Raw genomic sequence first — 23,887 nt, 5'->3', positions numbered from 1 at the left:
TATGCAAAAATCTATATTTAATACAGTAACAAAATGTGGAACTTGAATTCTATAACAATTTTATACTATTTTAACAAATTTAACAACTATATACCTGCACATCAATAGAAAGTTTTAAATGAAATCTGCATTAAGTTGTTCTGTTTACATTTGTACCATGCAGATTGTGTCAGTTGTTTGAGAGTTTATTAAAAATACAGTTTAACAAAGAATGCCTAAACTGAGATACAGCTGTATTTGAGTTTTGAAATTTTGTGACTTATCAAAATCACATTACTGACTGCCAAACTATCCTATGTTTTCACTCTGATTCTGGGGAATCCTGGATACTCCTTTCCAATTTTATGCATTGGCAAAAAAAAAAATATCCCTCTGATGATAGAGTACCATCTTTAGATAAAGCCTAAAGGGGCAAATCAGCACAGGGAGTGTGAACAGAGGGAATACAGCTAGTCCTTGACTTACATTTCATTTACTGACCATTCAAAATTACAACGGCTCTGAAAAAAAGACTTATGACCATATTTCACACTTATGACCATTGCAGCCATCCCCATGGTCATGTGATCAAAATTCAGACGCCTGGCAACTGACTCATATTTATGACGGTTGCAGTGTCCTGGGGTCATGTGAACCCCTTTTCCAACCTTCAACAAGCAAAATTAATTGGGAAGCCAGATTCACCTAACAATCGTGTTACTAACTTAACCACTGTAGTGATTCACTTAACAGCTGTGGCAAGAAAGGTCATAAAATGGGGCAAAACTCATTTAACACACATCTCAGTTAGAAACAGAAATTTTGTGGTTATAAGTTGAGGACTACCTGTATTTCTTTTCCCTTCATCCTGCTTTGTTGAAACTATGCTAGAAATTGTTCAGATCAAGCAAGTCATATACCTCTAGACTGCCAATGTTTCCAACAATATGTTTCCACAGGGGCATATGCAAAGCACCTTTTACAGTCACAGAGGGAGCATCTTTTTTCAGACTTCTGTGACTATTTTAGAGCCATGGAAGCAAAGTCATTATTTATGTACATGCACACAAAGACTACCAGAAGCAGCTTCTGAAGAAGCCAGACGAGCCTAAGAAAAAATGTGTCTGCTTGCAAAACGTACCTTTAAAAGAATTTGCACAGCCCTGAGTATTCCTGGTGGTCTCCGATTTAAATGTTAACTAAGTCTGAAATTATTTAGCTTTTTGAAATTAATCAATATTGGCTGGGTAAGCCACTTAACTAACTGAAGGCTACTAACCACTTAAGGACCGTGAAGAGGCAGAATATTGACAATGACATTTGTGGCTGGAGAAAATCATCAAACAAATCAGCCCAGAGTTCTCATCTGAAGCACAAATGATCAGGCTCCAATGATCATACTTTGCAACTTGAAAGGTCTATAATGCTTTGAAAGTTGGAAAGAATGAGAAGATGTCCAGCAACAAAATGGAAGGATTCAGTTACAGCACAAACGGGCACACTGTTGGAAGACTTCAAGCACCAGGTTACGGAATTATTGTCCTAGACTCTAGAAATCTATTTGAGTCAATGGCAACTTAATAGCACATAATCAGTCAAACGATCAATCACTGCCACCTAGTAATCCTAAGTATGTACTGCATGGCTTTCATCCTCAAGGTTTGATGTTGCATTGATAATATTATGAAGCTTTATAATACTATGAAGAGTTTTAAAAGTTAAAATTATTTTAAACTATATTTTATATAAATTCCCATCTTAATTTATATAGTTCAAAAAAGATTTCATCACCTGGCATATAAGCTTGTCTAATTTGTTGAGAAACTGCTTACTGCATTTGTGGGAAACATCATCAGTAAAACCTGTTTCCAAAAACTGTTGCAATGCGTGAAAATCATGTTTTCTTATAGCTTCATCTACACATTTTTCAAGCTGTCAAAAATAACATATATAAATATTACTTTAGTACACGATATTTAACAATAATTTCTATCATGATATATTTGACTTATGAGTGGGGCAGATGGAAAAATAGAGAATTATTTAAAGTGGATAATTATAAAACAAGTATGACAAGTTTCTTGGCCAAACTGCATGTTAAATAATGGACGATCAATGATACCATTTTTTTTTCTTCCATTCAATTGTATCCAATTCTCAGAACTATCTAGACAAGTGACTGCAGTTTTCTTGCCAAGGTTTTCTGGAGATGCTTTGCCATTGCCTCCTTCTTAGGGCTGAGTGAAAGTGACTAGCCCAAGGTCACCCAGCTGGCTTAATGCCTAAGGTGAGGCTAGGACTCATGGTCTCATGGTTTATATATACAAAAGCCTTGGTGGCGCAGTGGTTAGAATGCAGTCCTGCAGGCTACTTCTGCTGCCTGCCTGCAGTTTGATTTTCACCGGCTCAGGGTTCACTCAGCTTTCCATCGGTAAAATGAGGATCCAGATTGTTGGGGATAGGGTTAGGGTTACAATCGGAAGAAACAGATCAAGCCATACCTGTCCTTCACGCTTAACAGGCATTTTGGCTCTTTCATATACTTAAGCAATATAATCTAAAATGACAGAAAAAAATAATGCATGTTACATATTTACATTTTTATCTGCACAATTATATTTAATGTAGAAAAGTAGGGCAATTTATTAATAATTTGTTCATTTAAAATAGTTTGTATTAAAACAATCAAGATTTTTTTAATCAAATCTGTTTAAACAGCTGCTTTACATCACCAAGCATTTAGTAATCATTTTTCCTCCTAAAGAAAATTTACCTATGTGGCCACCAAGAGCTGACACTCAATTGATGGCACATAATCAAAAGCAAACCATTCCTTCATACTGTAATAAGGTAAAGATAGAAACTATCTAGCTATTTTGAGAAGCCATCTTTATTAAGCTTTTTCCTCATCCATCAGCCCTCCAGCAACTATTTCATGATGCTACATAGAAAAGATTAGAAGCAGGGCTACAGTTATTCAATTAAAAGACCGAAATTGATAGTTTCTTTCTGAAATGCTTTCATCCCATTTACCTTAATAGAAACAGAAACGTCTAGCTACATTTCAACTAGTTTTATTTTTTTCAATAAGTGTCATAAATAAAAAGAAAAAAAAAACCTCTTATAGCTGGCCATCGAAAGAATTATAGAAAAATATAATAAGGTTATATAGCATAAGGATTTTATGCCTGAATTATTTTTGTGTTTTCTATTCTGTCCTATTTCATTTTATATAATGTTCTTAAACATAACAATGTAACAAAAAACTTCATTTTTATTATTGTACTTCTAAGCCATATTTGCAACTCAAGAACAAACTTTATAACAAAAGAAAACAGCATAACTTAAATGATACAATACAGATGTTTTTACCACTGACCTGGAATGACTATTGAATTCACTCTGTTTATTTGTTAAAGCACATATCTGTTAATAAATTTATCACAGAGTGTAAATTTTGAAATAACTGTGAATTAATAATTGTTCCTCAATTTTGCCTTCTGACCTTGCATAGTAGACTGTACAAGTCAGGAATACAAAGAAACAAAAAACTGTATCCACTCCTTTATGATGGACACATGTTTATTTATTTACTGCATTTGTTAACCACCCCTATTTTAAAACTGTGGATAACGTACAAATGGGTAAAGAAAACATATACAAATACTAATCAAATAAATATGCCACAAAAATATAAATCTGTGACAGAATCTCCAAGCACCAATCAGTTTAAGTCTGTTGAAAAACAAAAGTTTCTGTTGTTTTTGTGAATAGGAGAATGGAAAGTGCCCTTCAAGTCTCTGGAAGCAACATATAATATGGAAACCAGCATGGAGAAAGTTAGTTATCATTATTATTATTATTTATTAAATTTATATGCCGCCCTTCTCCCTAAGGACTCAGGGCGGCTCATAACAATAAAAAATTAAAAAACATAGAATACAAAGATTAAAAAAGAATTAAACAATAGATAAAGAAATAAAGGACAATTTAAACCGATAAAAACCAAATTTAAAAACCATGATCAGTCCGGGCCCACTTGTTGGAACAACCATGTCTTCAGGTCACGGCAGAAGGATCGAAGGTCAGGGGCCATCCGCAGCTCCGGAGGCAGTTCATTCCAGAGGGTCGGCGCGCCCACAGAGAAGGCTCTCCCCCTGGGGCTCACCAGCCGGCATTGCCTGCCCGACGGCACCCTGAAGAGGCCGACTCTGTGGGAGCGAACCGGGCGATGGGAGGTTGACATTGGCAGCAGGTGGTCTCGCAAGTACCCCAGGCCTAAGCCATGTAGGGCTTTAAAGGTAATTACCAGCACCTTGAATCGCACCCGGAGGGCAACCGGAAGCCAATGCAGCTCGCGCAGGAGTGGTGTAACATTGGAGTAACGAGATATTCCCATAAGCACCCGCGCGGCCGCATTTTGCACCAGTTGAAGCCTCCGGGCACCTCAAGGGCAGCCCCATGTAGAGAGCATTGCAGTAATCCAGGCGAGAAGTGACAAGGGCATGACATCAATGTGTCATGCAAATTTTAAAAAACTGCTTGTTAAACAAGTGTTATACAAACAACCATATTCAATAAATAGACTGCAAAAGGCAAAAGATCTTAAACAGAATTTTCAAATTACATTAAACCAATAATTATTGAATCAGCCTTCTTGGAGGCAAATGGGGTGAGGAACAATGGCCATGGGAAGCACCGATCCTGGAGCTTCTGTCTCATCCCTGCAGCCCTGCAGAAGCGCACACCGATCCCGGGGCTTCTGCCAAACCCTGCAGCTCCAACTGACACTTACGTTTGTGCAGTACTGTTGCCGCTTCAGCTCATTCCCCTCCCCCACTACGCTTGTCTAGGATGGTCACGGACCACCTGCCAGATGCCAAAGTACCACCAGTGGTACGCATACCACCGGTTGAAAAACTTTGCACTAAGGGACAGGGTTTCAATCGTGCCCACCATTTTGACCTTTTGGCCCCCTGTGCAGCTGCTTGGAATGACACAACGGCAGAATATTTACCTACTTCGTTTTGTCACAATATGACAACAGAAAACTCCTCCAAAGAGCCTCAAAGGCTTTAGAAACCATAATTGTACAAGGACACCGATTCATTCCTAACAAGTTTGGAAAGTGATAGTACCTCCTCCGACTGTTTTGTAAAACAATCCGGTCTTTTATTAACTTTTTATCGTATCTTTAGAATATGAAAGAGGTTTGATGGCTTTCTCTTGAAATAAGGCCACGGTTGGGTTAATAAAAGAAATTGGAAACTCAGCTGTACAAACCAGTGAATGGTTAACACAACATACTAAACAAGGAATACCCAGACCATATGTTAGCTTTGTGTGAAGTAAGCCTGCCGCACAAAATATCTGCTATGCCTGTTTCAGGATATTCAAAACAAAATGTCTGCTTGTGAGGGAAGTAATTAATTTAAGGAGATGGAAGTTGAAAGATGGGGAAAACTAGTAATATGTTTTTCGATTATAACCTAAGCATAAGGCTGATATTTTTGTAAATTTTAGACCATTTTCATGCTAGGATAGACAAGCTAATGTCCTCCAGAAGTTTTGGACTTTAACATTAACCATCAGTGTAATGGTCAATGTTAATGGAAGACTGGATCTAAATACAATGTCATTTATTGAGATTACCCTGTAGTGAATTATTGGGCTCTCCATACTTTAAAAATTATTTACAAGTTGTTCTGACCTTGCTGAGCACTGTATTCCTTAAAGCAGTACTTTTCTCAGGCTAATAAAAGCATAGCTGCTTTCAAGCAGAGGTCCCCAACCTTTTGGGCACCATGGACCAGTTCCGTGGAGATAGCTTTTTCTGTCGACCGGAGGGGATGTGGTTTCATGTACTGCCTTCATCCTGCAGATGAGGCTTTGCTTGTTTGTGCAACCTGGTTGCTGGCATGCTGTGGCCCGGTACCCGTCCATGGACCTGGGGTTGGGAACCCCTGCTTTAAAGAATTAAAATGACTGTAATATCGCACAGCAGATGCAATTTTTTTTCACCAACTCAGAAGGCGGCAAAAGGAATGGCTTAATACATTGTGCAAGGTTTGACGCATGCAGAACCCTAGTGAACTATTTATTTATTTATTAATGGGATTTATATCCCGCCCTATCTCCCGAGGGACTCAGGGCGGCTAACAACAACTATGCCCTTCAATGACCTTATTCAACAAGAAAAATCGCTGAGGCAGGTCTTCTTACTGCCACAGCAAAGACTGTGTAGTGCTATAAAAAGTAAAGGTTTCCTTGAGCTGGAATCCTCGGGTCGTATGCAGTGTTTTGCGTAACAATGCAAAGATCAACCCCACTGGTTCTTCAAGGATGCTCTATTGCCAGTCAGTCTGCAGCAATGTGATTCCAAATCCCAGGTCCCACTGACCTTGCTTAGCTTTTTCAGATCACCGCGCCTCTGTTGCGATTGTCAAGCCCTAAGACATCCTTAAGAAGGAAACAGGACGGGAATAATATTAGGGCAGGATATTCAGTATGCACCACAGAAAAGAAGCCGACAGGAGAAGGAAAGCATTGGTGTCAAGCCGGGTAGGTCAAAAAAGTCAAAATGGCAGCCACAACCAAGCCTCACAGAAAAAGGTGAAAGTGCGATTGCAGCTTTGGAAGCCGTCAACTTGACTTTTGCTGACCGTGCCCTGCGGATACCTCCGCCCTCTCGTCATTTCTTATTCCCGAGGCGGTGGAAGGACAATCAGGCCCTATTACCTATGGAAACTCCGCTAAGGAATGGCACCGCTACCGCGGCAGAGCAGGCGAGGAAGCGCGTGAAAAGCCCAGAACCCGCAATCGGCTTCCCTCACAAGCGCCGCCAAGAATCGTCCAAGGGCGCCATTTCCTCCCTCAGCCAATCAACGCAGAGCGAAGCGTTTTTTGCCCCAATCGGTACTTTCGTGGCCTCCGGAGCCAATCACGAGGATGGTAGCTGCCTGAAGGGGAGGGGCGGGGGAGGAAGCGGGCTCTTTATAATACCTTCGCCTGCACGCTCTCTTGCCCCGCCCTTTGCGCCGCTTCGGCCAATCAGATGGCGACTACCTTGCGGGCGAGTAACGGTTTTTCAATTGTCCTCGGCGTCGCGTGCTCTCGCTTTGCCTCTCGACGGAGAGACTGCGCCTTTTTTTTTTCACCTCACGCCTGTCGAGCTAAAAGTCCTCATGACTATAATGTTGTCGCACAAATTCTCCCCAATCTACAGTCCCATCACCTGTGTTTCGTGAACTCACGCGCTTCCAAGAATATTCGCTGCGCTCCCGCCCTTGACTTTCCCTTTTAATAATAATCCACTGAAGGGCTTTCCCCATCACACGACTCTCCTGGATGACTTTTAGATATATTTGACTACGATTCCGCTCGCTTTAGTAACAGCAAGGTGTTTTGTTTTTTTTTTTTTTTTGCCTGCCGGCTTCAGAAGCTGGCAATCCTGGGCTTAAACCCAGAACCTGAATCAATATTTGAGGCAAAGTTAAGGCAACGAGATTCACTGGCTGATCTCCCCAACAGATGACTGAACATAGGTTTAATCCACAAGATTCATACAACGGACTAAGCAATTCATTCAGTTTGCACGATTTTTGGTTTTTACACGTTGTGTGAACTCAGTCGTGGTTTGTAAACGATGGTTGACAAACCACCCTTTTTTATTCAGATTGGGGTTTTTTTTAAGTTGCTGTATTGTTTTTACATTGAACTTTTGGCTTTATTTTAGTATTTTAATAGAATTCTTTATTGGCCAAGTGTGACTGGACACACTAGGAATTTGTCTCCGGTGCACAAGCTCTCAGTGTACATACAAACAAGTGATAAATCATGATCATAATCATAAAATACAATCATAAATCATAAGATACAACACTCAGTGATAGTCCTAGGATACTAAATAAAAGCAACCAACATAAATCAGATACAAAGTTTTAGTCATAAGAAAATAAGGAAATAGGTAATATGAAAGATGAGAAGGATAATAGTAATACAGCCCTACTAGGTGGTTTGACGAACAAGGGTACAAGACAGGGTTGTGGGAATTACTTGTTCCCACAACTAATTATATCAAAGTTGATAATAATATTTTGGCATTCATGTTTCCTTTTAAAGCTTAGGAAACTTCAAGGCCGTTTCCTTTGATGTGCAAAAACTACACTTCAAAGGGACCCTCAATCAAACAATAAAACTATTCAGCAGTCCTTGAGTGTTGCAAATGTTAAGAAAAAAATTAGGTTGCAAAGGAGGAGATGCAATATATTTTAAGGTTACCTGTCTTTTCTTATGTCTAACAAAATAAAGCTTTTATTGCACATCAGTGGCTTTTATTATGTGGCTTTCTGAAACATCACATATAACAAATGTATTTAATTATTTATTTCTGTACTCTACATAACCAATCCTAATAAGTGCTTTTTGCTTTGCTGGAAATACTCATAGTTCGCATTGTCAGGAGTAGGGAGAGTTTAATACTGTACATGTTAAACTAAATTTTAGTTAAACAGATCCTCTCCTTGAGGGAGACAGGCAGTATAGAAACATGAAATTATAAATAAATAAGTATAATTTTGTTAATGCCATTTTTATTTATTCAATGAACAATACTAGTTTTAATTGTGTGAGCTGTCCAAAGTCCTGTATGTGAGATGGGTGGCTATATACATTGAATCAATAAATTTAAAAAACATTCTCCTTTACACCTCTTGTGAACCTAGCCATTATTTCATAGGATTTATCATGGGTTTTTTTAAAAAAAATATTCTGAGTGAAACTTCTTAAGCTGCTCCATATAACTCATTACAGACATATTTAATCTTTAAGAGATGCTGGTTTGGATAGATGATACAGCATTCATTTCTTCCCTCCTATTTTTATGATTTATTTATTTTTGATCTATTTTTTACACTACCTAACTGAATAGTTCATAGATAAAAACATAATGGTAAAAACAAAGAACAGAAATGGTAAAAACCAAGCAAGAAAATAAAAGCAACCCCATGCTATCCAGAAGTAGGTTCAACCAACCTGGTTGGCAGCCTGAGTCAAGAGCCAGGTCTTCAAGGCCCTCTGAAACATCAGCAGAGTGGGAGGCCACCAAAATTTTAGAGGGAACTTCATTCCAGTGCTTATATATATTTATATAAATATATATATAAGTTTGAAATGCACATCAGTCTCCCTTTAATTCTTTGTTAGCAATCCAAAAAATTTACACAAATATGAGCTGTCGCTGCTGTGACTACTGCCTGTGGATGGCCTTGGGTTAGGCCGAAACAGGAAATAAGATTTGTCCCATGTTTGGGGCCTAGCAAGGTATTCCAAATACTTAACAAACACTTAACACATATCTCCCTTGCTTCTCAGCTAACAAAGTGAGAAAGAGCCAGTGGCCTAAAGGTTAGAACAATTGTCTAAGGTACAATCGGCCCAGGTTTAAATCTGAGAAGGGTATGGCTGACTGATGAGAACAAATAAGTTTGAAATGCATATCAGTCTCCCTTACATATATATACATATGCACTTAGGGTTGCTCTATCCAGAAAAAAATATTCAGACGATTTTTTCCCCTACTGTATATATGGCATTGTAATGATGCAAAATGCTAGCATAGTATGCATAATATAAATATAAAACCCTAGTGAGACCACACCTGGAATACTGCAACCAATTTTGGTCACCATACTACAAAAAAGACGTTGAGACCTTGGAAAAAGTTCTGAGAAGAGCAACTAAGATCATCCAAGACTGCAGCACTTGGGTTTGGCTAGCTGGTCCAAAGAAAAGAAGAAACGGGTGACATGATAGCAGTATTCCAGTATTTGAGAGGCTGCCACAAAGAAGATGGGGTCAAATTATTCTCCAAAGCAGCAGAGGGCAGGACAAGAAACAATGGTTGGAAATTGATCAAAGAGAGAAGTAACCTGGAATTAAGAAGAAAGCGGAACAGCTTGCCCTCAGAAATCATGAGTACTCCCATCACTGGAGGTTTTTAAGAAGAAACTGGGCAGTCACTTGTCTGAGATGTTATAGGTTCTCCTGAATGAGCAGGTAGCTGGACTAGAAGATCTCCAAGGTCCCTTCCAGCTTCATTCTATTCATAGTTTGAGAATTATTTTTACCTGGGAAGGCCCAGAGCTTGTGACCATATTTATCATAGATCACCAGATAAATATCTCTCAGAGAAAGGCAATGGCAAACCACTTGTATTGCTGTCCAGAAAACTATACGGATCTACCCACATATTGGTACTTTAGTCACCTGAGTTAAATTACAGTGAGACTTCAATAATTGACAGAGGGGGGAAAGTATTCTGTAAATGGATGAAATCCTTAATGGCATTATTTTTGAAAAATGTCTTTCACTTACTACATTTTCTAAAAATACATAGGAAATACAGTTTAGCAATAACAAACATTAAAAAGTGAAATATAAATAAATGCTGTTTGTAATCTTAGGATAATTAGCACGCACAGCTTGTTAGTAAGTCATTTTTAAATTTCAAGATGAGAAAGACTAATAATAACTTTTAAAAAAAGACAATAAAAGGGAGCATAAAATTTTAGTTTCAGGAAATAGCTGAAGACACCCACCACCAGATGTCTCTGCTACCTAAGAAAATTAACATACAGTACAGCAAAAAAACAAATTATTTTTTATTAAATCGTGGATTAGAGATAGATATTTATACAGAATGGCACAAAAGTCACCATTTCTCTTTATTTTGTGTTGTCAGTCTAAATCTAAAATTCAGGTACCACACTTCAGGATAGATGCTGACAAACTGAAATAATCCAGAGGAAGCAATCAAGGTGTAAAAGGTCTGGAAGGAAAAAATAATGAGGAATGCTTGGAGGCACTATATTCAGGGAAGCAGAACTAGAAAATTTTTGGAAACAATGTGAAAATTGTGGGGGGGGGGTTGTTTTATCTTGGTTTTTTAATTTTATCTTGGGGTTTTTAGAATTGTACTTCTATTGTTTTAACTAGGGCAACTGTTTAATCTCTTTTTAATGTTTGTATTTGGTATTTTATTTTGCCCTGTGAACTGCCCTGAGTCCTCAGGGAGAAGGGCGGTATATAAATGTTATTAAATTAAATTAAATTAAATTAAAATGAAAACCCATCAACACAATAGTAGAATGGTAGAAAAAAACTCAGATAAACAACAAATGGACATATAAAAGAAACGATATGAACTACACAAATGATAACTTAGAAAATGTGTACTTTCAGGCTTGCAAGTTTCTTTTAATTTCCCCTTAAAATAAAGTAGAATTAGTTCACCTGGTCATATTTGCACTATTTGGGAAGGCTGACATTAATCTTGCAAGTCTGAAGGTACAAATCTCAGGTCATCCCTTTTACAGTTTGGGATGCTGGTGGCGGGGAGCATCCCTTCTAAGCTCTTGCTGTGCCCATTATGCAGCTGTGAGCTATGTCGTCTCTTATCTGACTATTCCCTAATCTTTTTCCAAAACATTCCTACATACATGCCATTGCATGGAAGCCTGCATTATGTGACCAACACTTACACTTTTATTATCAGCTTCTTCATTAACTGTGCTTATCGAAAGCAAGCTGTGAAGTGTCAAAATGGTGATCACATGACCGTGAGACACTAAAATGATCCTAAATGCAAGGATTATTTATTTTTTCAGCACAGTCGTAACTTCAAATGGTGGCTAAACATTAAGCGAGGCCCAGTCCTCGACTTACGACCCCAATTGTGACCAAAATTTCTGTTGTTAAGTGAGACATTTGTTAAGTGAGTTTTGCCCCATTTTATGATCTCCCTTGCCACAGTGGTTAAGTCAGTCACTGCAGTTGATAAATTAGTAATCCGGATGTTAAGTGAATCTGGCTTCCCCATTGACTTTGCTTGTCAGAAGGTTGCAAAAGGGGATCACATGACCTTGGGATACAGCAACGGTCATAAGTATGAACCAGTTTCCAATCATCTGAATTTTGATCACATGATCATAGGGATGCTGCCAAGGTCGTAATTGTGAAAAATGGTTATAAGATCATTTTATCAGCGCCTTTGAATGGTCACTAAACAAACTGTTGTAAGTTGAGAATAACCTGTACTAAGATTTTGACTAATTTTGTTTTAAGATATCTTTGTCATCACATTCATTCTTATCTAGAGAGAGAAAATGTGCATTAATCTTCATTAAATATTGTAATGCAAAGTGAAGTTGGCAACAATGATTAACCAAATGATGTGCTTAATTTATCTCTAATACTAATTACCTTACTGCTCAGTACAATTATAGTTGGGCAATGCAATGTCAGCTATTATTGGAGCTAATTAAAATATGCATCCCAATTAAAGCTTATCTTTGAGGGGATGCCTTAAGCATTTGCATTCATACCTGTCTTAATTTAAAATAAATGTGTGATCGGAGATAAAAGAGGTGGAGGAGGTATCTAAATTTGCATTTAATAATTAGTACAATTTTCAAAATAATTACTCCACAGCCTCAAATATTCCAGGGGAACTCTTGGGGCACACAAGAGGGGTTTGGGCAAATATGTGCAAGATCCAATCAATGCTTTCTGTACCTAAGAGGTGTTTTTCTCCTGCAGTTCCCTTTGGACTAGGACTAGGATAGATCAAATCTAATGTTTCCAGATTAATAAGCATGATGTCACATATTACTGTGGGGCAAAATAATAGTTGGTAGCCCTGTATGCTTGCAAGGAAAAGTATTTATATGGCCTGCAGTGGGTAATATATTTGGAAAGCCTTCCTGCAGTAGTAGCATCTTGCTGAGATCCCACATCTCACCCCAAATACATACAGTATAAGACAGCGGTGTCAAACGTGCAACATCACGTGACGTGTCGCGACGTATCGCGACTTTTTCCCCATTGCCGGAGCTGGGGTGGGCGCGGTTTCAGCATGATGCATCCGGCCCATGGGCCGGCAGTTTGACACCCCTGGTATAAGATATTCATAATGACATTCATGTGTTTTCAGTACTGCAGGATCCAATCTGAGTTGATCACTGGAAGCAGAGATTTAGTTTTTTAAGCTTTCAGACTTGTGTTAAAACTCATCCTCAAGGAACGTCTCTCTCTCCAGAATGCCATTCCAGAATGATATTCTGAAGAGGATGGGGTTCCGTACAAGTCCAAAATGTTAGAAGCGTTAGAAGACTAAACCTCTGGTCCTGGTGACCAACTCAGGTGGAATCCTGCAGCATTATTCTGGGATACGTATATTTGCCTTCATCCTTTTTCAGCACTATATAACACCTTGAGTGTGAAACAGCCCCAAATGAACTCTAACGGAACTAAATCATATCTGCTGATATAGTATCCTAGAGCATCTCTTTTAAGTTTCGTTGTTGCTACTTATTTCAAAATCCTTAAAGCTGGATATCAGTGTGGCTTCGTATTATGAAATGCTCTTTGGAGCAATTTTGGAGTGATTCAGGTTGGTGTTTATTTATTCAACAGTTCAGAATTCCATCTCTTGCTCCTAGGTAGACATTGCAGGCATTACAGAATAGCTTCTTATTAAGTTGCAAAAAAAGGAAGCAAAATATTTGCTGTTATGGAATATCTTATGTGGATTCTCAAATCATCCAGGTCATGTTTGTCCCAAAATTCCCAAAAGGCAACTGGACTTTCTAGGTTTTTGTCCTTGAAAATGTTTTGCTTGATGTCCAAGAAGCTTCAGTTAGAACTGAAAAAGCTTTTTGGATGAGAAGCAAAATGTTTTCAAGAAAAAAAAACCCCAAGAAAATTCAGTTGCCTTTTGGAAAAGCATCTTTGGGACTATGGAATATTTATATGGCCTTAAGGATGCCCAATCTAGGGTAGTCCAACGGCTTGTAGACATAGATTTGCAATATTTAAGGGCCAGAGCTAACAAAACCTGCTCCCCTATGATCTTCAGCTAATCTAATAATTATGGACTGAGGATGGCTTCATACTTCTACACTCTAACTATCCCCAAGTATAGGAGAGTCTTCTCTCTAGCCCGTTTCAATGTCTTGCCCTCAGCACTACTCGACGGGCAATTTAAGAAGGTCCTGATTAGTGAGCGATTATGCCCCTGTGATAGGGCTGAGGTTGAAACTGTGGAGCATGTCTTTTTATACTGCCCTATGTATAACGCAGGCAGAACTAAATTACTGTCTCTCCTTAAAATAGACCCTTCTGGTCCCAATGCTAGTAATTTGGTCTTATATTGTTTAGGGGATGGCTCCTCATATATTACTTCTCAGGTCTCTAAAAAAATTTTTAAGAGCTGTAACTATTAGAGGAGAATGTTGTAATCCCCCTCAGCCAAGGCTTCTGGTGTCCAATTGTCTATGATTTTACTTTCTCCATACCGAACAATATACTATATACCAATGCGAATATTTAAAAAAATCATACTTGCTTGGAATGTAAGGCATCTATGTCCCTCAACCTTTTTTCCCTTGGTTAACAACTTCTAACCTGTTCATCTATTCCTTTTCTGGACACAGTGAGTTAATTACTCATTCTGCAGTCCTTTGCAGAGATAGCAAAAAAGAAATATATGATTTCTCCTTTTTATATGCACTGCAGAACAATTTGAGGAAATACTCATCTGACACGCTCTCACTTTTAGAGTAATTTATCACTGTCAGAAGATAGATATCACCAGGGTAGGAGCTGTCACTGCAGTAATTATTTCCACAGTACAATTATTTTTTTATATGAATATATCTGTCAATCCTTTGCTAGACTGATCTCCCTCTCTCACACACATAAGTGGAGAATTGTCTATCATTAAGGATCTTAAATACTCTGAACAAATGACTCAGACAGCATAACATATATTTAGCTTACAATATTTATAAATTGCTGCAGTCATGGAACACTAAGTGGCATACAAGTATTGTATTTATTTATTAAGTTTATAAGTTATGCATCTCACAGTTGGAGTGACTTGAGCAATTCAATATACATGGAAATTAGAATGGCCCTATACCATTTCAGACAAATGGCTATACAGTCTCTTCTTTAAATGTCCAGTGTTGGAGAATTCACAGCTTCTGGAGGCAGGTTGTTCCACTGGTTAATTGTTCTAACTGTCAGGAAATTTCTCCTTAGTTCTAGGTTGCTTCTCTCTTTGATTAGTTTCATCTATTGTTTCTTGTCCTGCCTTCAGGTGCTTTGCAGAAGAGCTTGATTCCCTCTTCTTTGTGGCAGCCCCTGAGAAATTGGAAGACGGCTATCATGTCACCACTCGTCCTTCGCTTCATTAAATTAGACGTACTCAATTCCAGCAACCGTTCCTTATATGTTTTAGCCCCCTCTGTCCTAATTATCTTTGTTGCTCTTCTCTGTACTCTTTCTAGAGTCTCAACATCCTTTTACATCGTGGTGAATAAAACTGGATGCAGTATTCCAAGTGTGGCCTTACCAAGGCATTGCAAAGTGGTATTAACACTTCACGTGATCTTGATTCTATCCTTCTGTTAATGCAGCTGAGCACTGTGTTGGCTTTTTTGGCAGCTGCAGCACACTGCTGGCTCATATATAAGTGATTGTCCACTAGGACTCCAAGATCCCTCTCACAGTTACTACTATTGAGCAAGGTACTGCCTATACTATACCTGTGCATTTGTTTTTTCTTCCCTAAATGTAGAACCTTACTTTTTTCACCATTGAATTTCATTTTGTTAGATAGCGCCAAATGTTCAAGTCTGTCAAGATCCTTCTGTATCTTACAGCTGTCTTCTGGAGTATTGGCTATTCCTGCCAGCTTGATGTCGTCCACAAATTTGATGAGTTCCTCATCTATCCCCTCATCCAAATCATTGATGAAGATGTTGAAAAGCACTGGGCCCAGAACCGAGCCCTGTGGCACCCCACTACACACTTCCCTCCAATGCAGTTCCATTGAGGACCATATACTGAGTACGGCCTGTCAGCCAGCTACGAATCCATCTGGTGGTGATGCTATCTAACCCACATTTTTCTATCTTATCAAGTAGTAGCTTGTGGTCTACTTTATCAAATGCCTTACTAAAGTCCAAGTAAATTATATCCACAGCATTCCTCTGGTCCACTAATTTTGTCACTTGGTCAAAAAGCGCAATAAGATTTCTCCGGCGTGATCTGTTTTTGATAAACCCGTGTTGGCTTTTAGAAATGACTTTGTTTGCTTCTAGGTGTTCGCTGATTCGTTGTTTGATTATCTTTTCCAGAATCTTCCTAGGTATTGAGGTCAGGCTGATAGGTCTGTAGTTTCCTGGATCCATTTTTTCCCCTTTTTTGAAGATGGGAACTACATCAGCTCTTTTCCAGTCCTCTGGTAGTTCCCCAGTGCTCCAGGATCTTTGAAAAATATAGTTCAATGGTTCTGAGATCACATCTGCCAGTTCCTTGAGAACCTTGGGGTGTAATCCATCTGGTCCTGGTGATTTGAACTTGTCTAGGCTGGACAGGTGCTCACTTACCATTTTTTTGCCTATCTTAACTTGTGTTTCTATTCTGTTTTTTATGGCACCGTTTCTGATAGGTTGGACTATTTTTTCCCTTTGTGTAAAGACAGATGCAAAAAAGGAGTTAAATAGTTCTGCTTTCTCCCCGTTGCTTGTCACCTTGCCACTTTCCCCCACTAATGGACCAATCATTTCCTTAACTTTTTTCTTGTTTTTCACATGTTGAAAGAAGCTTTTTTGTTATTTTTGTTTATTTATATGCCACCTTTATTGTTTTTTTACAAATAACTCAAGGCAGCAAATGTATCCAACACAACTTCCTCCTCCTCTTTTCTCTCACCTGTGAGGTGAGTTGGGCTGAGAGAGAGAGAGACTGGCCCAAGGCCACCCAGTTGGCTTTCATGGCCAAGGCAGGACTAGAACTCACAATCTCCAGCTTTTTAGCCTGCTGCCTTAACCATTAGTCCAAACTGGCTTTCCCTGACTGTGAGATCCATTAAAGAGCAACAAAGATGATTGGGGGACTGGAGGCTAAAACATATAGGGAACGGTTGCTGGAATTGGGTATGTGTAGTTTAATGAAGAGAAGGGTGAGGGGTGACATGATAGCAGTGTTCCAATATCTCAGGGGCTGCCACAAAGAAGAGGGAGCCAAGCTATTCCCCAAAGCACCTGAAAGCAGGACAAGAAGCAATGGATGGAAACTAGTCAAGGAGAGAAGCAACCTAGAACTAAGGAGAAACTTCCTGACAGTTAGAACTACTAACCAGTGGAACAACCTGCCTCCAGAAGTGGTGAATGCTCCAACACTGGAAGTTTTTAAGAAGAGACTGGACAGCCATTTGTCTGAAATGGTATAGGGTTTCCTGCCTTAGCAGGGGGTTGGACTAGATGACCTCCAAGGCCCCTTCCAACAACAACTTCTTCTTCTTCTTCTTCTTCTTCTTCTTCTTCTTCTTCTTCTTCTTCTTCTTCTTCTTCTTCTTCTTCTTCTTCTTCTTCTTCTTCTTCTTCTTCTTCTTATTCTTATTATTATTATTATTATTATTATTATTATTATTATTATTATTATTATTATTATTATTATTATAGAATGGAACAGTCTGCTTCCTGAATGTGGGGACTACTTCATCACTCAAGGTTTTCAAGAAAAGGCTGGATATCCTTTTATCTGGGATAATCTGAAGACACCTGCTCAGGGAAGGGGGTTGAACTACTGTATACAGCTAGTCTTCAATTGACAACTGGTCACTTCCTGACCATTCAAAGTTACAACAGACCTTAAAAAGCTACTTATAAACCAGATTTGAGGTTCCAACAGCCATACCCCACTCAGCCATGTGACTGCATTTTGGGTGCTCAGCAACTGGCTCACATTTATGACTGTTTCCAATGTCCTGTGGTCAGGTGACTGCAATTTACATTTTTGCCAGAAATTGGCATTTATTTCTGGCTTCCAGCAAAAAATGCCCCATGGCAAACAATGGGCTTGTTTAATAACCAGCATGGTTGCTGCATTTGCTTATCAACCACAACAAAAAAGGTCATCAAATCAGGTGTGGTCACACAATGACTTACTTAATAACCATCAGTTGGGTTGAGCTCAATTGGGTGTGCTCAATTACAGTTGTTAGTCGAGTACTACCTGTAAGATCTCTTCCAACCCTATGATTCTATAAAAAATAAAAATAAAAATCGAATTCATAGTATAGGATTGACAAAATCTCCTGTAGCTTAGCAGCACTGTATAAAATCTAGGAGTAGTGCTGAACAAAAGCAAGCATTGTGATGCAGCAGCTAAAAGCCAAGATATGTTACTGTAAACATTTGAGTCTAAGTTACAGGAGTTAGTTGTTCTACTGTGCTAATTACATATATTATTGAAGAACTGTCTCTTCTAGACACCACATTATATAGTGAACATGGAGAAGCTGGAAGAACAATGGGGATCTGGAACCTCAGCAGTAGGAGGAATGGTTGAAACAGCTGAGCAAAATAAAAAGGCTAGGGAAATATGGTAATTTATAAATATTTAAAATAGTAACAGCTGTGAGAGCTGGTCTTAAAAATCAGGGAAGGACAAGAACAAACATCTTGGAATTAAAGCAAATAGATTTGGTCTACTAATAGGAAGAATTTCCCGACATAATTGTGAACTAGATCAGTCTGCCAGAAATAGCAATATATTCTTTCCTGGAAGTTTTCAAGTGACCTGTGTTATTTGTATTGCAACATGCCTTATTTTATGATTTATCCAATTATGGAAAAGAGGTTTATGTTACAGCTTGAAACTGAATGTTTAGCTGGATAGCTTATCTTGGTGTACATCTGTAAACTGTGCATGTCTGCAGCATTTATTACAATAATGGAGTACTGTAAACTATTACTGTGCTTAGCTACAGCATTGTAAAAAGGAAAATAAATACAGCTATAAAAGAATAGGCTATCTCACTTCTAGAAGCGCTTAGAAACAGACAATAATAATTGAGACCAGAGAAAAATGAAATAAAAACTTATTTTGGGACATAAAAACATTCCGACACTCAGATATTCTCTCACACTCCTGCATAATGTGAGCAATCTTGAGAGTTTAACAAATGCTTTCCATATTTGGGATGCATAAATTTGAAAAGTGACTAGAAGATAAGATACTTCCTTGCATGTCTTTGCTGCTGCTTAATCGTTGTCTAGCTTTTTGCAGCCCAGTTCTGGTAGCTATAATTGTTTTATTACTCTGTTTTGCTTTGTTGGTGCCTTCCAGAACTTGGTGTATCCAGATTGGGGCCATGATGACCTACCATAGATTACATCCCTATTCTAGAAATTGTAATCTCTGCAGATCTGTAGGACAGCATGTTTGGGAAGATGATTTACAGGTAGTTTATACACATTTGTTCTGTGATCATTCAAAGTTACAGCATTGCTAAAAAAAATGGACATACAACTTGTTATGTTTCGGGTTCGGATGAGCAGGAAAGATGCCAGGCAGATGAGTACAGAAGAATAGTTGCTTTATTCATAACTTTAACTGTACTGAGGGTTAGGGGTATCCATGCAGTCTTTATATAGTCTCCCAAAGTCTGAACAACCAATCAGATTGAAACCATCATTCCTGCCAAATTGACTGCAGCCTGGACTGGAAAGTCCCATCTGTGTTGCTGGAGAACCATTAGCTTTCCAGCGTACACGTGATAAGGTCTTCCCAAAAGCTCAATACATAACACAACTGATCCCCAAAGTTTTGCCATCACAACACCAAGGCAGTCACATGATTGCAGTCCAGGTGCTTGTGCGTGGCTTGCAATTATGTCATTGCAGCGAGCTGTGGTCACATTCACCATTTGTGACCTTCCTTACCAGCTTCACACAAGCAAGGTCAATAGGGAAATCAGCAGGGAAGGTTGCAAATTTATGATGCTTTAATTTTCAAATAAAACACAGAAGGGAAAGACAATTAAGAACTAAGTTGCTGGAAGGAATATATCTATATCACTATCTCTATATCATCTATATATTTACTCTATATCTACTCTATATCTACCCTATATCTATATCTATCTATAGCTAATCTACATATATAATCTATATAATCTATCTATATCTATATCTATATCTATATCTATATCTATATCTATATCTATATATCTATATCTATATCTATATCTATATCTATCTATCTATCTATCTATCTATCTATCTATCTATCTATCTATCTATCATCTATCATCTATCTATCTATCTATCTACAGGGCTTTTTTTCTCATAGAATGCTCAGAACGGCGTTCTGGCACCTTTTTTTTTCCAAAAAAAAAAGCTCCCTCTATTGGCTTTAGGAATAGGCAATCTTGGCTCTTTTTTATGACTCGTGGACTTCAACTCCCAGAAATCCTGAGCCAGCCATGCTGAGGGGAAAGAGAGAGGTTTCCAAGCAGAGCCATGCTGGCTCAGGAATTCTGGGAGTTGAAGTCCTTGAGTCATAAAAGAGCCAAGATTTCCTACCCTGCACTAGAGGAGGACATTAAAATTATTTACAAGGTTACTTCTTTAGGAACTAAACTTTTAGAAGCCAAAACAGCTAATTCAAAAAAGCCAATAGGAAAGAATCTCACATTTTTCATCAGCTTCTGTCTTTGGGAAGGTAAAATTAGATAACAAAATAATCTATTTCCTATTTTAACATCTCTGCAATGAAATCAATAAAGGTAACAAGAAAGAAATGAGAAACACTTTTCTCAATGTAATATGTCTAATTTAGCTGATGCTAGAAAAAATAGTATCTTTTGTACACTCTTGAAAACTAGTTTGAATTTTTAACCATGCTCAGTGGGTTAGGACGCTGAGCTTGTCGATCGGAAGGTCGGCAGTTTGGCGGGTCGAATCCCGAGTGCCGCGTAGCAGAGTGAGCGCCTGTTACTCGTCCCAGCTTCTGCCCACCTAGCAGTTCGAAAGCACGTAAAAATGCAAGTAGAAAAATAGGGACCGCTACGGTGGGAAGGTAACAGCGTTCCGTGCGCCTTTGGCGTCTAGTCATGCCGGCCACATGACCACGGAGACGTCCTCGGACAAGCGCTGGCTCTTCGGCTATGAAACGGAGATGAGCACCGGCCCCTAGAGTTGGAAACGACTAGCACGCATGTGCGGGAGAACCTTTACCTTTACCTTTATTACAACTAAACCACTTTTAATTAAATAATTCTTAAGAATGAAATATTCTTAATTTGGACTTTACTTTCACTGTTTGGACTGTTGTGTGTTTTGAAAAATAGATTATTTAGAGTCTAGTTATGTTGCACTTCAGTCTTTAAATAATTAACCTAGTATATACATAACAATATATGATGTTTTCCATGGTGAGCTTAACATCAATAACAACATTTATTAAAAAGGCTAAAATAATTTCTGGTGGTATTATCTGTACATTAAAATTTTGTTTAGTCACAATCTTTCACTTTTCACATTCTGGACAAGCAGTGTTCATGTATCCTAGCAAAAGATGTTACATATGTGCATAAGTGTAGTCAGTAGCATATGCCTTTTTAAAAATATCAAATATGCAAAGAAACAAAAATAAGTCCAAAATATCTGTATTACATCCAGAAATGCCAACTTTACAACCAATATTTCTCATCCATAACTATGACACCCTAAGGATACCTGCATACATGCAAATGCTTCTCTGGGATTAGTAACACAGCAGGGATTGCTTTTAGCAAGGTAGATTACCTTGCTAAAACATGGGACAAATCTTTATTTCCTGTTTCAGCCTAACCGAAGGCCATTGACAGGCAGTAGTCACAACAGTGACAGCTCATATTTGTGTAATTTTTTTTAGATTGCTAACAAAGAATTAAAGGGAGACTGATATGCATTTCAAACTTATTTGTTTTCATCAGTCAGCCATACCCTTCTGAGATTTGAACCTGGGCTGATTGCACATTAGGCAGTTGTTTTAACCTCTAGGCCGCAAGCTCTATCTCACTTTGTTAGCTGAGAAGCAAGGGAGATATGTGTTAAATGCTTGTTAACTATTTAGATTACCTTGCTAGGCCCCAAACATGGGACAAATCTTTATTTCCTGTTTCAGCCTAACCGAAGGCCATCGCCAGGCAGTAGTCACAACAGTGACAGCTCATATTTGTGTAATTTTTTTTAGATTGCTAACAAAGAATTAAAGGGAGATATATGTATATATGTGTGTGTGTGTGTGTGTGTGTGTGTATACACACACATATATGTAATACTCTTGACATAAATGGAAAAAGCATTTCCAATACTATTCAACCCAGGAAAAAGAATATTGGTTTGGTTGTCACTTACTACATTATCTTCTCTCCTCTCTTTTATTTCAGATGCAGAAATTATCCCAAATCCAGAACCATTTTTATTGGAGAAGGACATGTTATGTTTGGTACAGCTTGCATTAAACCACATGTTTTTTCTCCCTAGTCCCTAGTCTGCTGTATGTATCCCTTGAGTTCCACATAACATACAGGAAATAGGACTCTATGATGGTAACGGACTAACAATATGATTCTTATGGTTCTAGTCTTCCCATTCTACGGGCTAAAATATATTCCAAATGGCACCCTGAACAAACATAAACAAGGCAATACTGCAATCATTAGTTGGTAATGGGCATGTAATCGCTCAGCAATTAATTTGTTTCATATTTTCAAAGTTCACATAACAACATTTCTGCTAGCATCCTGCAGTATCTGAAAAGCCAAAAAACTCAACGATCGGTCTGTGGAGATTCTTAGTCATCCAGGCCAGAGTCATCCAGGCCAGAGTTGCCTTTTTCTTCAAAAGGCAAGTGGGTTTTTTTTTCCTTGAGAAAACATTTTGCTTCTCATCCAAGAAGCTTCATCAGTTCTGAAGGCAGGGCAGGGGGATGGAAGGATGGGTTTTGATAGGATGGGGGAATGGAAGGATCCCACCTCCATCCTATCAGAACCTAGCTTCCATTCCCCCCCCCATCATCCTATTGGAACCTATCCTTCCATTCCCCCCTCCCCCGCCATCAGAATTGATGAAGCTTCTTGGATGAGAATCAAAATGTTTTCTTCTTCTTCCTCAAGGAAAAAACAGTCCAGCTGAATTTTGAAGAAAAAAAAGCATATTTGAAACTCATGATTTCCTTCCTACAGATGTATTTCAAAAGGGCACCCTGGAAAAGACATTTAATTATAAAAACATTACAAACAAAAGGTATTGTGCATGATATATGCTGTCCATTAAAAAATTTAATTATACAATAGGTTTATATATATATATATATATATATATATATATATATATATATATATATATATATATATATTCACTGTATTCAGATTTATAGCCATAGTTTATTCTTATACAGTATTATAAATGGTAATATACATTCTTTCCAATGACAGCATCTCTTAAACAGAGCCACAAACATCTCTTAATGATACGTTAGACGTGATCAGTTTCCAAAAGAATACAGTATTTTAAATATAGCATGGCTTTAAAGAGCTTTTAAAATGGCAAGGCATCAGTGAAACATGAAAAGGCTATTAATTGCCCCGAGAATACTACTCAATACAAAATGGTGACAGAACAGCCTCCATGCCATGAAATTAATTAATCGCTTCAGGGTAAATGCCTGCAGGATTTTAATATGATCTCATTCACAGAGAACCCAGCTGATTTGGGAGGAGGCACATTTTAACAAGAGGGGAATGAGAGGCAGCAAACAGCTCCCCATGATCACAGTGGCACTCCCCCAAAGTATAGGCACTTTGTTTAATACCGGTTAAGGAGGAAAAAAAAAGAACCACTCTTGGGCTGTTTTGCACTATTAACAAAGTTGCTTTAACAATTTCCTGTCAAAACAGTTTCCAGTTTCCTCCTGAAACCACTTACAAGAAATAGCAGGGTTTTTTTGTGGTGCAGTAGCAGAGATCTCAGTTGTAGGTCTAAGGTCCACCTTTATTACGTATTTA

At 38.4% G+C, this 23,887-nt stretch overlaps 2 protein-coding genes across 2 annotated transcripts in view; one reads left to right on the top strand and one right to left on the bottom strand.

The window, feature by feature from the left end:
* SYCP2 (synaptonemal complex protein 2) overlaps positions 1-2,504 on the bottom strand; it is a gene marked incomplete at both ends in the record, with an annotated part of 52,457 nt that extends 49,953 nt beyond the window's left edge. Inside the window, 2 exons of the mRNA XM_083358122.1 lie at positions 1,771-1,911; positions 2,481-2,504. Coding sequence (XP_083214248.1) covers positions 1,771-1,911; positions 2,481-2,504 — 165 coding nt within the window. The remainder of the gene's footprint in view (positions 1-1,770; positions 1,912-2,480) is intronic.
* TUBB1 (tubulin beta 1 class VI) overlaps positions 1-23,887 on the top strand; it is a 917,325-nt gene that overhangs the window by 702,181 nt on the left and 191,257 nt on the right. The gene's annotated exons all lie outside the window — the stretch shown is intronic.

This window comes from Vipera ursinii (genome assembly GCF_947247035.1).
Source record: "Vipera ursinii genome assembly, chromosome: 3".
Lineage (NCBI taxonomy): Eukaryota > Metazoa > Chordata > Lepidosauria > Squamata > Viperidae > Vipera > Vipera ursinii.
Note: the sequence above shows the minus strand (reverse complement) of the source record. Positions and strands in the feature narration are given on the sequence as shown.